Raw genomic sequence first — 13,825 nt, forward strand, 5'->3', positions numbered from 1 at the left:
CGTTCCTATGAGAAGGAAAAGCATTACCTTCCTTCCACTGGAGTATTGAACACATTGTGGAAGAATAGGGGCAGACATATTCACATCAGCAGGACCATTGATCAGGTCCAGGCCTAGCACCAGTGTCCCCAGTGGCATCTTGTTATTGTCACTGGGGATCTGATCAATGGATTAGGCAGGGCCGTTCATCTAGCCCTAATGCAGATTCCACAAGCAGGTAGGTGACTGCAGGCACCGCTGCCTGTAACGGGAGCAGGTGCGTATGGACTTTCAAAGTTAGGTGAGATCAAGCCTGCCGTGGCTTCTAGCAAACCTGGGCAGAGCCAATGCAGCGATAGACCCGCTGTTGATCTGATGACCATTCTCACAGCTGAATGTGTTTCCTGTGTGTCCAGGGCACTGTAATTATAAAAATGCATTTCAAGTGAACCTCTTAGGAAATGAGGAGAAAAAATACGTAGTGTGGTTCTGCTTGTGCCTAATCAATGTTCCTGCCTGGAAGGCAAAGTTTAAGCAATGCACAGTTATTGCTCTTCCATTATCTGCTGAAAAGTACAGTTTTATCATGTGTGAAGGAAGGCTGATGTAAGTTCGATCCAGCCTTTAATGTGAGCAGCAGTTATGTTTCAGGGTTTGTCAGACACTGAGCCACAGCACACTATTAATTAAATACTCAATTGCAGACCAAAAGCGAGTAATCAGTTTTTATTTGAAATAAGTTGTATAAAACAACACATGAAAGTACAGCTTACTGTACTGTTTGGTCCTGTGTGTCCTGTTCCACCCATCTCCCCCACCGCCTCCCCCCCCCAAAAAAATTTGCCTGATCGCTCTAGCTACTAATCTTCACTACTGGTGCTCAGGAGTACTGGATATGCTGTTCCAATGTGGTGCCCATGGCGGCATACAACGATCTGTAGCTCATATTCCTCTATCTTCACTGTTTCACGTGTGACTCTTTCCTCAGCCAGCAGGAAAATGATGGTATAAAGGGCAAATTCAAACTCCGGGCTGACACCAATAAAGGTGCTTCCAATGGGCTTGACCGAGCCCTTCCAGCTGAACTGGATGCTCAAAACTTGGTCGTCTTTGTCAGGCTGAAAGCATAAACAAAACAATGGAATGATGTTGACAGATAGAATTTCTGACTCCAGATTTTTGAGAGCACTGCAAGATTCAGTCACCCTTGCTGTACCAGGGTGCTATAGCTGGAGCACAGCCTTTTTCCTGTCTTCTGGAGTATACATGATCATTTATGTCAATTAAGCTTCAGCAGTCTTGCAATTCTGTAAACACCAGCAATGCTTTTTAAAATAGTTTTTGCAAAAAAAGGAGCTGCACTTGAGGGCATGCAAGTATTTCTTCTGCTTATATACACCTGGGCAAATTAGGTTCAAAACAGTTGAACCTATGATTGCATCATTGTGCCTTGATTCATTACGACAGCTTTTACCTCTGGTTCCATTTGTCTTATTTGCAAAGGCACCCTGGTTGTTCTTACCCTGGTTTTGTTCTTCCGAGTGACATATCCCTTGTAGTCAATTTGATTGCGCTTTTCCTGAAGGTAAAATTGCACCCAGTTGTGCAAACCTAAGATCTGTTTACCACGCCTTGTTTCTCCAACAAAAACGTGTTCAAAACCACAAGAATCAGGTCTGTAATAAACCAAAGAATATTAGATAGGTTTTTACACGTTTAAATAGTTCAAATTGGCAGAGGCAAAAGGCAAGAAGATGCACAAGCTTGTTTAGGTTGATTCATGAGCAGTTATTTTATTTGTATGGATTTGTTTGGGTTTCTTTCTTACTCTGCACAAAACTTGCAATGAAATCTAGCCATGAAGTCTGAATTTGTATTTGATGATGAAGGTTGCTAGTAAATGCCACAGATGCTTCACTGCTGCTTGTCCAGATTTTAGCAAGCCTTCTGACACTGTCTCCCATAAAAGACTAACAGACAAACTGATGAATTCTAGATCGGAGAACTGCATGAATGGTTGCGGTTGAAGGCCTGTGATCAGGGACAAAAAGTGCAGCTGGAGGCTATATACTCTAATGGTCAATTACTATTAGTATCTGATCGGTAAGTCTTTAAACACAACCTGTGTAGAAGCAACAACCACCTGATTTAGGCCGTATTCTGAGGTGGTTTTCCAGTTCTGTGTGTAACAGATGGCACTTGGGCTTGTATTTACCTAAGTCAGAATAGTGTAGAGATTATCAGGGGCCATATCCATCAAACATACCTGTCTCCTTCTTTCCTGGCATAGAGCTGGAACCAGATGTCATAGAGCTGATATTTGAAATCGGTAAGGTTTGCCTTTGCTAGGTTTTTTTTAAGCAGATATTCATGAGCTAGCTGAAGGATATAAAACCAAGATACACACACAGTTTACTTTTTAATTCAGTGTTTTCAGTGACTAAAAAAGATCTTGTGTTACTCACTTTCATGACTTCTGTTTCTAAGATAGCATCAAGAAAGCAATTGTTTTCAGCTATTTCTTCCTGAGTCACTACTTCTGCTACACCAGTTGATGTCTCATAGTTGTCCAACAAGGAAATAAAGGCTGCAGAAAAAGAGAAGCTTTCAGCACGCTCATCCCGATGAACATGCCATATGCCTGATCATACCTGTGATTCAGACATGAGGGAGTGCCATCATAAAAAGATGCCATGTGACATGCCTTGACAGCCCTTAGAGAAAGACATTCACATATATGTCAAATTTAATGCTTGGCTAGGCTGTTGGGTGTAGGTCTAGAGGTGACTCAAGGCCAGACCACTGATGTTCTTTTAAGATAAACAGCTTGCTACTGAGTGTCCTTATGGAACCAAGTGCTGAAGCAGTGACAACCTTCTACCAAAACAAATCACATCTGACCACCAAAATTACGGACATAGGCTTATGAACTTGAGCTATGCTGGCAGAAGGCTTTGTGAGCATTACTTCAGTAGAGGAATAATACAGCATAAACCTACATGACATGGCTTGAGCTTGAGCGTGTGGCCACTGAGTGGATGTGTTCATTTTCTCCTTTGCACCCCTTTTGCCACCTGATCCCTCCTGTCACCTCATCTACTCGTGCTCTGACATGCAGCGGACTCGGGGGGCCGATTCAGCACACCAAGCTGGTAGAAGAATACTTGTGGTCAAGAACTTAAGTAATTTTCTGCCAGGTTAGTGAGCTGAAGGGACTTGGTGTAGGGTTCAGTGAGTACCAGAGCTGCCCTCAATAGACACAGAACTGTGTGGCTCGGTGAAGAGTGGGGGGAACAGAGAAAAACTGTGCTCCCCATTAGGCCAGCTGTTCAATCAGCTTAATGGAACTGTATCTGGGGAAAAGAAAAATCAGGGAAAGAAACATATGTTCGTAGGCATGCTTGAAGTATAGCCCCCAACAGAAATGCAAGAAGTAGCTGTGGACCTAGTGCTATCTGAAAGAGTGTATTGGGTTTGCATGGACAGGTTTTGGTACCTGGGGGGCTACAGAGGTGGCTTCCGTGAGAAGCTGCCAGAAGCTTCCCCCATGCCCAGTGGAGCCAATGCCAGCCACTCTGAGGCGGGCCCATCGCTGGCCAAGGCCGAGCCCATCAGCCATGGTGGCGGTGCCTCTGACAGCATGTGAAGGAGGAAAAAAAAAAAAGAAATCTGCATCAGTGAGAGAGAGGGGTGAGACTGAGTGAGAGCAACAGCCCTGCAGCCCCCGGGTCAGTGCAGAAGGAGGCAGGAGGGGCTCCTGGCACTGGAGCAGAGATTCCCCTGCAGCCCATGGTGAAGCCCATGGTGAGGCAGGCTGTGACCCCACAGCCCATGGAGGTCCACAGTGGAGCAGTTATCCACCTGCAGCCCATGGAGGACCCCATGCCAGAGCAGGTGGATGCCTGAAGAAGGCTGTGACCCCATGGGAAGCCCACAATGAAGCAGGTTTGGTGGCAGGACTTGTGACCCTGCGGGGAACCCATGTTGGAGCAGCCTGTTCCTGAAGGACAGCACCCCATGGAAGGGACCCACGCTGGAGCAGTTTGTGAAGAACTGCAGCCCGTGGGAAGGACTCACATTGTAGAAGTTCATGGAGAACTGTCTCCTGTGGGAGGGAGCCCACGCTGGAGCAGGGGAAGGGTGTGAGGAGGGAGTAGCAGCAGAAGCAGTGTGTGATGGACTGACTGTTACTCCCATTCCCTGTTCCCCTGTGCTGCTCTGGAGGAGGATGTAAAGAAATCAGGAATTAAGCCCAGGAGGAAGGGAGGCGTGGGGGAAAGGTGTTTTTCTGATTTGAATGGTAACAAATTAAACTAATTTTCCCCAAGCTGAGTCTGTTCTGCCTGTGATAGTAATTGCTGAGTGATCTCCCTGTCCTTGTCTCAATCCATGAGCCTTTGATTATATTTTCTCTCCCCTGTCTGGTTGAGGAGGGAGTGATAGAGCGGCTTTGGTGGGCACCTGTCATTCAGCCAGCATCAAACCACCCCAAAGGGCTAGAATCTGTGAGCAAAGCAGGAAAAAATTACTTTGGTGTCCTTTTCAATACATGGAATAACATCAAAGCAATGACAACAGTCTCATCCAATTCACTTGTGGAAGAACCACAAAGAAATTCTGATTTTGGCTAAGGCAAAAAAGGATGTTCTTCCTAAGGGTGAGGCTATAGGTAACCTCCATGCAAATGTTGTGGAAACTACCTTCAAATGACATGCGGCCTGATGATCCTCACCACCATCCACATTATATATGATGTTACATTTTAGGCAAACACATAAAAACCAGCATGGATTCTTCAACTCACTTCCACCATTAACAAAATAATGGGTCTCACTTGCAAAAGTTTTTATGCTCTTCAGGCGTTCTTCATTCACGCTATGAAACAGCCGTCTGGCTGCGCTGTCCTGCACAGCACTGTCAGCTTGCTGTGCGGCACCTGCTTTTCCCTAGGAGAAACACCAGAGTAAAACAATGAAAGATGTCCTTAGAGCAGACAGTGCCTGCTTTTATAATAATCAAAACAAACCCCATAATGCTATCAGGATTCTTTGTTAGGAATTGTCTTCCTACGAATCAAGAGAAGACATTACAGGAGAACTGCCAGCATAAAGGAAAAAAGACATAATCTTTGACACTGTACGAGCCTGAAATTTCTCTGTTGACTCATTTTCACAGATGATTGTGATGACTCATGTCCTAGTTCAGTTGTGATCAGTAACCAGCTGTGCTACTATGCTATATGCATCACAAGTAAGGCTCCCTCCTCCCACCACAAATAAATAAAAAGAAGATTTGGGCACCTTCCTTCTCTGTTCCTTTGTAACCCGCAGATAGACTGCATGTAATTTGTGAGGCCATGCAGTGCAACAGAGGGGTTGTTTCTCTCCTGAGTCCCCACTCCTCAAGCTATCCAGTCTAATTCCTTTCTGTGATGATGCTTGAGCATCATGATGCAGCTCCTCAGCAGCCTCCTGAGTAGGCTCTCTCAGGCTCAGCCTTTGTTTTTTGACTTCATGACTGCAGCCCCAGCCATTGCCTCAGTGCCAGGGAGATGCTGAGATAGTTCTGTGCGGCTCCACCAGCTTTGGACCGGTGCATCCTGGTGCTCTGAAGTTTTCAAGGACTTCTGCTTGGCTGCGTTTAAGGTCATTTTAATCAATGTTACCAATAAGCACATCCAAAATGGAAAGGAGGCTTTCCTGACAATTTTCAAGTTTCTGTTCCAAAGAGGGCATTCTCAGGGAAAGAGGAGAAACAATGAGTAGCAGTTTATTAACATGAGCAAGGGGTAACTAAAGCCTTGTCCTGAGAAATGGAGAAACCATATGAGTGAAGTTTTCCCCACACATTTTGGCCTGAGGTAGGTACTCCTTTTTCAAGTTTATCAGCAACAAAAATTATGTCTTATAATATGAAGCAATGTTGAAATAAATTGTTTGGGCACTTGTGTGAGTACAAAATTGGATACTGGATATTCAGTGGCCTGCTGCCATTTGTGGCCAAAACAGATGGTCATGTTTGCGCTGCGCTGAGCTGGCAAGGAGTGAAATGGCTGCTCATCAAATCTGATACCCACTCCTCCCTCACAGTTCCCTGAGACTGGTAGCAACAACCCTGAAACCCTCCTCACCCACACCTCTGTGCTACGGCACACCATGAATTCTTCAAAATCCTCCCTTATTCCCCCAAGAATGACTTGGGACCTATCTCCCCTTCTCCCTCACTGCAGGTCACCCAGACCATAAACACGAGCAGTCACAAATATACAGAAACATCCAGGGTGAAGGGGACCTCAGAACATCTGTAGTCCTGCTCAAAGTATGGTCAGCACTGAATCTGGACCATATTACTCAGGGTGTCATCTTGTTGGGCCTTGAAAACTTCCAGAGATGGAGATTTCACAGCTTCTCTGGGTATCCTGTTGTGGTTACGTTTGCCCTTGTTGAATTTAATGATGTTCCTTCCTTAGCCTATTTCTCCAGCCTGCCTATGTTCAGCTGAAGAGAAGCTTGAGCATACTAACTTGATCATCATGGTTTGCTGTCGTCTGCAAAACTGGAAAGGCTGCACTCCATGTCATCATCCAGGCCACTGACAAAGATTAAGTGTTATAGGACCCAAGACAGACACCTCAGAGACTCCACTTATAACCAGCATCTAGGTGGTGTGGACCATTGATGTGCTCTCTGTACTGTTCCAGCTCCTAAGTGATCCTTCATCATTAGGAAGTCCTGCCTATTCTGTTAGTGGAAACAATGAAGTATAGGCAACTCTTTTAGCAAAAAGCAGTTTTGCAGACACCTTTTCCTACAATACCATACTGCCCTTGATACTCACGTGATTTAGCAATTGGTTTGGTTACCTGCAAATCAATAGTGTAGTCTTTCCCAGGCATAAGGCGGTTAACATCCATATCCCACATCTCATTGAAAAGTTTAGAAAGTTCATGATTTAAGGCCTTCCTGTCAAGCAATTCAGAGAAATACGTGTTGTAAAAGACACATGACGTTCCTTCTGCAAGTAAAGAGTTGTCTAATGTCACTGTATGTTCTGGATACTAGCTTGTCATCAGGACAGCTTTCCCTTCTCCCCACACCTTATTGTCAGTGCTGCTCTAAAATCCATAGAGTTTATGATTCATGTTCGTATCTAAAGAATGCAGGTAACCTGTAAGGAAACTTGAGCCTTCCCTAAGGTTATTTTAGATTTTCCATGCACTGAAATAAAAATGAAGATGGTGGCATTTCATTCAGGAGGATTCTATGTGAAAACCAGTGGCAAACAGGAGATTATCAGCATGCAGCAACACTACACAACAGAACAGGAAGCAAAGAATTCTCTCTAGGATGCTTTTCTAGCCACAATCTTACATACACTCTTCCCACATTTTTTCCTGCAAGACTCCACAGTAGATATTCTTTCCTTCCTAGCATAAAGTTGAAACGGAGACTCTAAATACAGGGTCTGCATACAATAAAATTCTCACATGGACTGATCTCTTATGCACTTACAAACCTTCCTGGGCTGGCCTTTCCTCATTTTAATGGAATTTTGTCTTGCATAATAGTGTAAAGTTTTCAGAAGTCTATCCATCCTATTAACAAGGTTTAGGAAGGGTTGCCATTTGTGATGGACTGCCCAAAGGCAGCTCCACTTTCAAGGGCATTATGTCCACATTAACACATAAGATCAAGACAAAGAACACAGTAGAGAGGAAAAAGAAGTGGGTTAATCTTTAAATGACTGACAGTTGAATTAATCAGTTACAGACCAGCACATGTATTGAAGCTCAGAGAAGAACTGCTTGATAATTTTTAATTTCTCCTCCAAATTAGATGTTCTCAAGAAAAGAAAAAAAGTGCAGAAATTTGTCAACGATGGACATTTCTTTCAAACGCCAGTTTGGGCAACTTGCCATGATTTTAACAACTGGTTTTCCCAGACTGAACCAAGGCACCTTCAAGCTCAATTCTGAACCTCCTTAACTGATTACTGTTATGCCTTCTCCTTCTGTTCTAGCCAGAATGGAGATACTTGCTGCATCCTCCTGCCAGTGGCAAATTCCGTGCTCTCTAGCAGAAACAGCAAACAAATACTGTGGTAAGGTCACCAACAGTCCTCTGGCAGGGCAGCCTTGGTGTCAGGCAGCTTGCAGAGCTTGGCAGAGAGCCAGGAAGAGCAAAAAGTGGGACAGGTGGGTACCTGCCCCCTTGTTGGCAGGCAGGGAATAGAAGTCATAGCAGAGGAGAGGGCATTAATCAAATGGGGGGAGAACAGTCTAGAAGCAGTACAGCAAGATTTTATGTGCCTTCTGTCCTGGACTGCACTTCATGGCTGGTTCAGAAACTGCTGGCCTAAGCTCCATGTTGAAAGAAACAGAAAGTGGCAAACTGTGCCTGGAGCACTGAGACTTCTTTTTATTTCCACATTATTGAGCAATCCTTTTTCTCCAGAATTGTCAGTGTAACTGTGGGATGGAGTTCATGCAGCCCAAGATTAAAATCCTGAAAAGTGTAAGCAGTCTGTGCTTAACTCCTTGAGAGCTTGTTGCCCAAAGGAATTCACATCCCTGAGCGAAGAGGCAAAAGCAGCCACTTTACATTAATGCCCCTGAAGATAAGCTGCAGCAGCTGAGGAGCGTAAAGGACATATATGATAGTCATATTATACACTGCATTATTTGAGTGGGGAAAGCCACCTCCTGCAGCAGGGCAGGGCAGACAGCCGTAACTGCTTCAGCTGCCGCACCTCGGTCTGCTGCAACGGGGCATCTGAGCCATCGTATACCTCAGCTACGCTGGAGGCACCGGCAGTCCATTTTTGCTTGGGCTTTGCAATACTTTGAGATCATTGCTGGTGGAATTTTGAACTTGAATTTTGAACTGGGCTTGAATAAGCACCGATACCTGAAAGAAGGAAAAGGACTAAAGATTCTAGTATATGGGAGCCAAAGAATATGTTTGTTGCTAGGGTTAAACATGAATATGAAAGAAGATTTTTGCTTGGAACAAGTACTTGCATGGATCTTACAGTGGAGCAGAAGGAGGCTGGCACAGAGGGCACATATTCAGCCCTTGCCCAAACCCCAGGCTCTGCTTATACAGCAGAAGTGTGACTTGCAGCATCACATTACCCATACTGGCTGTGCAGCCCAGACAAGGCACCTGCTCAGCTTCACGGGGAGTCAGCCTCACAGCCTACCACGGAAGCCACCACCAGCGGCATTTTTATATTCAGCCATGCCTCCACATTCTTTCCAGAGTCTTAAGAAGAGTAATTCCTTCTCAAAAGAGCTCACAAACCAATACTAAACAGAAAATTGTTCATCTCACCAGCTTGGCTGAAGTCACGAGAGCTGGATTGGGAAGTTCACAGGACAGTACCAGAGATGTTTCTCAAACTACAAGTCTACATTCATGTTACCTTGGACTGACCTAGTCTTATCGGGTCACTTTCCTCCCCAGTTCTGGACCTTCCTGCTGACTACTCCGCTGCATCAGCTTTTCCCATCTGTTTGAGTACTGGCATAATATGTTTAATACAGTTTTCACTTTGGAAGTAACTACTAGTGGTGAAGAGGACTCTGCCATCTGTTGAATATCCAAGGTATGTGAAATATTATGGGGTATGTTAGGATTGATGTTTTAAATTTTTTTTTCCCCATGTATACAGTATTTTATATACATATATTTTAGTATGTATGTATTTTGGTAAAAGTCACCTCTACAGAAAATCTGTCATCCCTTCAGTACCTACCGCTTGTTCTTGCTCTGCTCTTGGCAGATTTTTCTTGTGTTTATAAAGCATTGTAGGGCTTTGTTTGATCTTTCCTCCTTTAGAAATGTTATGGAATATCACACGAGCTCATGGAGGCAAGCTCAAGATGTCTGCTCGGGCGAGGGTTACAGCACAAGCATAACTACAGAATTCAATCTTCGTATTTATTTAATAAATATATTTCTACTAATATATACATCTTACTATATATTACTATATATGTATTATATTACTATAATACATCTACTAAATGTATTCCTGCATTCAGAAAATGTGTCCCAAAACTCTAAAGTAACTTGATTTTAGAAAATAAAAGCCTTTTCTCTCCTTTTTCTCTGCTGGATTCTACCACAATAATGTCATGGACTTTTCCTCTCTGTTTTGTTGCCCCTTTAGTTTCCAAACACAGCAGAGCCCCTGCACACATTGTAAATGAAGATTAGAATAACAAAACCTACATCCCTGCCAAAGCAAAGAACTTGTTTAGCAACTTACAGAGTCATGTTGTAAAACCTCTTTCTGGACAGTATTTCTTTAAAAAACGTCCATAAACTTGGCTTACACATACAAAGCGGGACAACTTCAAACAGAAGGAGCCCAACACCTTCATGCAAATCCATGACACACAGCATTTAGGTAAGGCTTTCCTGGAAAAAAATGTGTCATGTATTTACCCTCTGGTTTTCAATACAATTGCATGTATGACTCAAAACAGAGATTTTTATCATTAATTCTCAATCCTCTCCCTATGGTGAAATGTCTTAGTTGTCAGATTTGTGCTTTCACATAGAATAAATTATTTCTTTGCAAGAAGCCTGGCCTATTGGATTTTGTCCAATTGGAGTCTTAATTGGATGTGCTTACGTGCATAAAGCACCACCCGAATAACAAGAACACTTAGTTTGCAGTTGTAAGAGCTGAGAAAACTTTTGGGGGAGGCTCTTTGCAATAGTAACTCTAATGCACCAGCTGTGTGGCTGGAGCAAAAGAATCTAACATCTCCATTTTATGATAGCTTTCAAGGGAAACTTTCACATAGTGTGCCTGTCTTTTCCAAGTGATTTTCTTATATGAAACCTTCATTCTATCCAAAGAATGTGCCCCAAGAAGAAGTCTTTTATTGCTATAAATCAGAAATGACTCAACACATAAAGATAATTAAAGGGACAGTGGCAAATCATGTGAGTAAGTCAACAATGTCAAAGCAAGAAAAACATGTATTGCAAATGGCTCACATGGAGCCCTGCAAAGCAGTGTTGATGGAGTACGTTCTCCAAGTAAATTTGCCTTCAAAGATACTTTGAACAACAGCTGATTTTATAAAGCCTTTTAATCTTGGCATAGAGAAGAAAAACATTGAGAAAGCCTGATGAGCAGCCATTTACAGGAAGTTTGCAATCGTTTAAAAAAACCTCATTCAAATGTTGTGAAATACATGTATCGGCTTATAGAAGATACAAGCAATTCTTTCGGTTTTCCTCTTATGCCAGTGTGTATGTCTTTTACTTGAGTCCAGTGATGTTTTCCTCAGTTTATAGCTTGTATTTTAAATACAAAAGGATAAATAAGTCAGCTTTTGTGGGTGGAAAGGAAAATGCATTGTCAAGGGACAAACATAAAAGTGGAAAGTTACTTGGTGAACACTCTGTTGATGTCCTGGGCAGGCAGGTGATATTTGAGAATCGGTTCTATGTTATCAGCTATGTTTAAGCAAAATCTGATCTTAGCATCACCTTATTTTAGCTAAAACAGCTTACGATTCAGTTGTCTCACCAAGTTCTTACGCTGAGGTGAGTTAGGAAAACAGATCAGAGATAGGAAGCAGGGTTACTGCTGTGCTGTATTTCATGTAACTCCCTTTTTACATGTCTCCCAGACGAATATCCCACCCCCACTTCCCTTTGCATTAGAGAAAAGTTAATGTGATTTTCTCTTACCCATGAGCCATGCCAGGAAGTTTTTCTCTTAGCAAACACACTCAGCAGGGATAAGGCAACCCGAAGCTCAGAATCCTCCTGGTAGTCCAAGGCATGGAGCTGTCACCCTCTTATAGGCTGCTCCCTGCGGAGGGCTGTCACTCAGACTGACAGGCAGCGCAGGTAGGTCAGGGAGAGGCAGGAGGTGCCAAACCCCACAAAAAGATGAGGAGTGTAAGGACAATGCCACTTCTGAGCTCTCCCAGCGCAAGCACACTCAGATCAGGAAGTCAGAGCCACCTCCGCCAGGCTCCTGCTTCGCCTTATCACCCCGGGCAGTCAGTGCAGCAGGGAATATAGGGGCGAGGGCTGAGATGCCCAGCGACCACTGCCTTCTCCCACCTGGCGTTTCACATACAGCCCTGAGAGCCCCGTACGAACTTCAGGCATGAGTCACGGCATTGCATATGCAGTTATGTTGGGTTATTTGCTAACAGATTTTAGATCTCTGTATGAATTTTGGGCCCAGAAATAAGCACTTCAAGTGTGAAAGCCTTGACTGAGATGGATGGGCTGTTCTAGTCTTGCTGTATAATAACTCAGAGAGAAAAAAAAATTATAGATGGGGAAGAAAAAAAGTGTGCTTCTATTTACAGCTGAAATTGCTAGTTATGACATTGTTAATATTAGGAGGCATTTTAATCAGGAAATGTTTTACAAAAGCAGCACTGGAAGCAAGTGGTGGCAGGTACAAGTAAGTGCAGGTACCCACTCCAGTGCCTGGCCTGGGAAGCATTCGTTCATTATGTGGCTTAATTAACCTTCACATGGTTTAAAGCTTACTTTTGTTTGATTGATACTTTTAAAATCTTTTTCTTCAATAATAATTAGCTCCTGAAAAACATAGCTTTAAGTTTAAACCTATATGTATATACAGAAGCCAAAATGGTTTGATGTTAGGCTACCAGTTATGCAAATGGTTCTGTACCTCTGGTCCATACCCCTTCAAAGAATCGTATTAGAGCCAATCAAAGCTCCCGATAATGAAGATGCCTGACACATGGAATTGCATAGGGGACAAGACATGCAGCTAGCTCACTTAGAACACTTAGAAGTGAAGCTTCCTTCTGACACTGGTAGGGGAAATTAATGTATCTCAGAACTGAATATCCTTAATTTTAACATCAATCTTCTTTAGCATTTTTTGTTAGCATTTACTGCAGTTCTGGGTAAGCAAGATAAATGACAAAAAATACAGTGCCTGTGTTTATCAACTGAATGCAGGAACTCTTTTTCTGGGCTTCCATTTAAAATACAAATGCCAGCAGGCATACTCTATCTATAAGGAAATTGCAACTCCTTTTTCACATTAGCAGAAACAGCCCAGGGAATTTCCATTTACAAGCAGCAGTCAGTGGATTTAAGTTAGTCTTTGATAAAACTAGAGGTCTGATTGGTAGCATCACTAGCAACTTCATAACCAAACATGTACTTAAATCTGTTGTAAAACTGCAACCCTATGATTTAGATGTTGAGCTAAGAAAAACTCAAGGATCCCAAAGAGTGTACGGAAACGAAGTGCTGATCAAAGGCTGATCAGCGCAGAATCTGGGTCATTCCCCTGTCTAACGCGGGCAGTAAGGAGACCCGAGTGTCCGGAGAGCAGCCTTGCTAACAGCGTGGGCTGGCTTTCTCTACTGAAGAGATCAGCAGTGCCTTGTCAAACCCATTGCACAGGGCAGCGCACATTTGCTGTGCAGGAGCTGACAGCAGGCTCCCCTTGCTCTCTGCTCCTCTTTTCTGGCACGAGGGAATGGGGAGAGTATTTGGCGTTGTCTGATTCACATGCGAACAGCATGTCCAAAGGAATGGGGCAACAGACTTGCAGAAGGTGTTCTGCCTAACAAAACTGCCACCTCAAGCATCAGATGCTGACCTTTGCCAAGGTCAAGGATCAAGGAAACCCTGCCAATAAGACCTGTTTCTAAAGGATGTAGGCATGTCTGTGTGTTTGTGGCCTTAGTATTTTGCTTTTCTAACCAAGGTGGCCAATGGCTAAGTGCTGGTTTGTTGCCTCTAGTCAGGTGCCTAACTTCTCTGAAGAGGGAGAGGGCTCATTCAGAGTTAATTTAAACCTCTTTGGTGGATACAGA

General features: G+C 43.5%; 1 protein-coding gene across 2 annotated transcripts; it reads right to left on the bottom strand.

Moving 5' to 3' along the window:
* Positions 1–50: 50 nt before the first annotated feature.
* LOC308066037 (poly(U)-specific endoribonuclease-B-like) lies at positions 51–13,234 on the bottom strand. 2 transcript variants are annotated; one of them, XM_080392850.1, is made up of 7 exons: positions 11,694–13,234; positions 6,842–6,937; positions 4,814–4,925; positions 2,445–2,566; positions 2,246–2,358; positions 1,502–1,655; positions 51–1,097 (listed from the first exon to the last, which is right to left on the bottom strand). In XM_080392850.1, the coding sequence occupies exons 2-7, from the start codon at positions 6,899–6,901 to the stop codon at positions 840–842; spliced, it is 819 nt and encodes a 272-aa protein (XP_080248976.1). In that variant the 5' UTR covers positions 6,902–6,937; positions 11,694–13,234; the 3' UTR covers positions 51–839. The 2 variants fall into 2 exon arrangements, with proteins under 2 accessions (XP_080248976.1, XP_080248975.1); XM_080392849.1 differs by having other exon boundaries at positions 6,842–6,941.
* Positions 13,235–13,825: the final 591 nt, after the last annotated feature.

The sequence above is a fragment of the Falco punctatus genome (assembly GCF_963210335.1).
Source record: "Falco punctatus genome assembly, chromosome: 6".
Classification (NCBI taxonomy): domain Eukaryota; kingdom Metazoa; phylum Chordata; class Aves; order Falconiformes; family Falconidae; genus Falco; species Falco punctatus.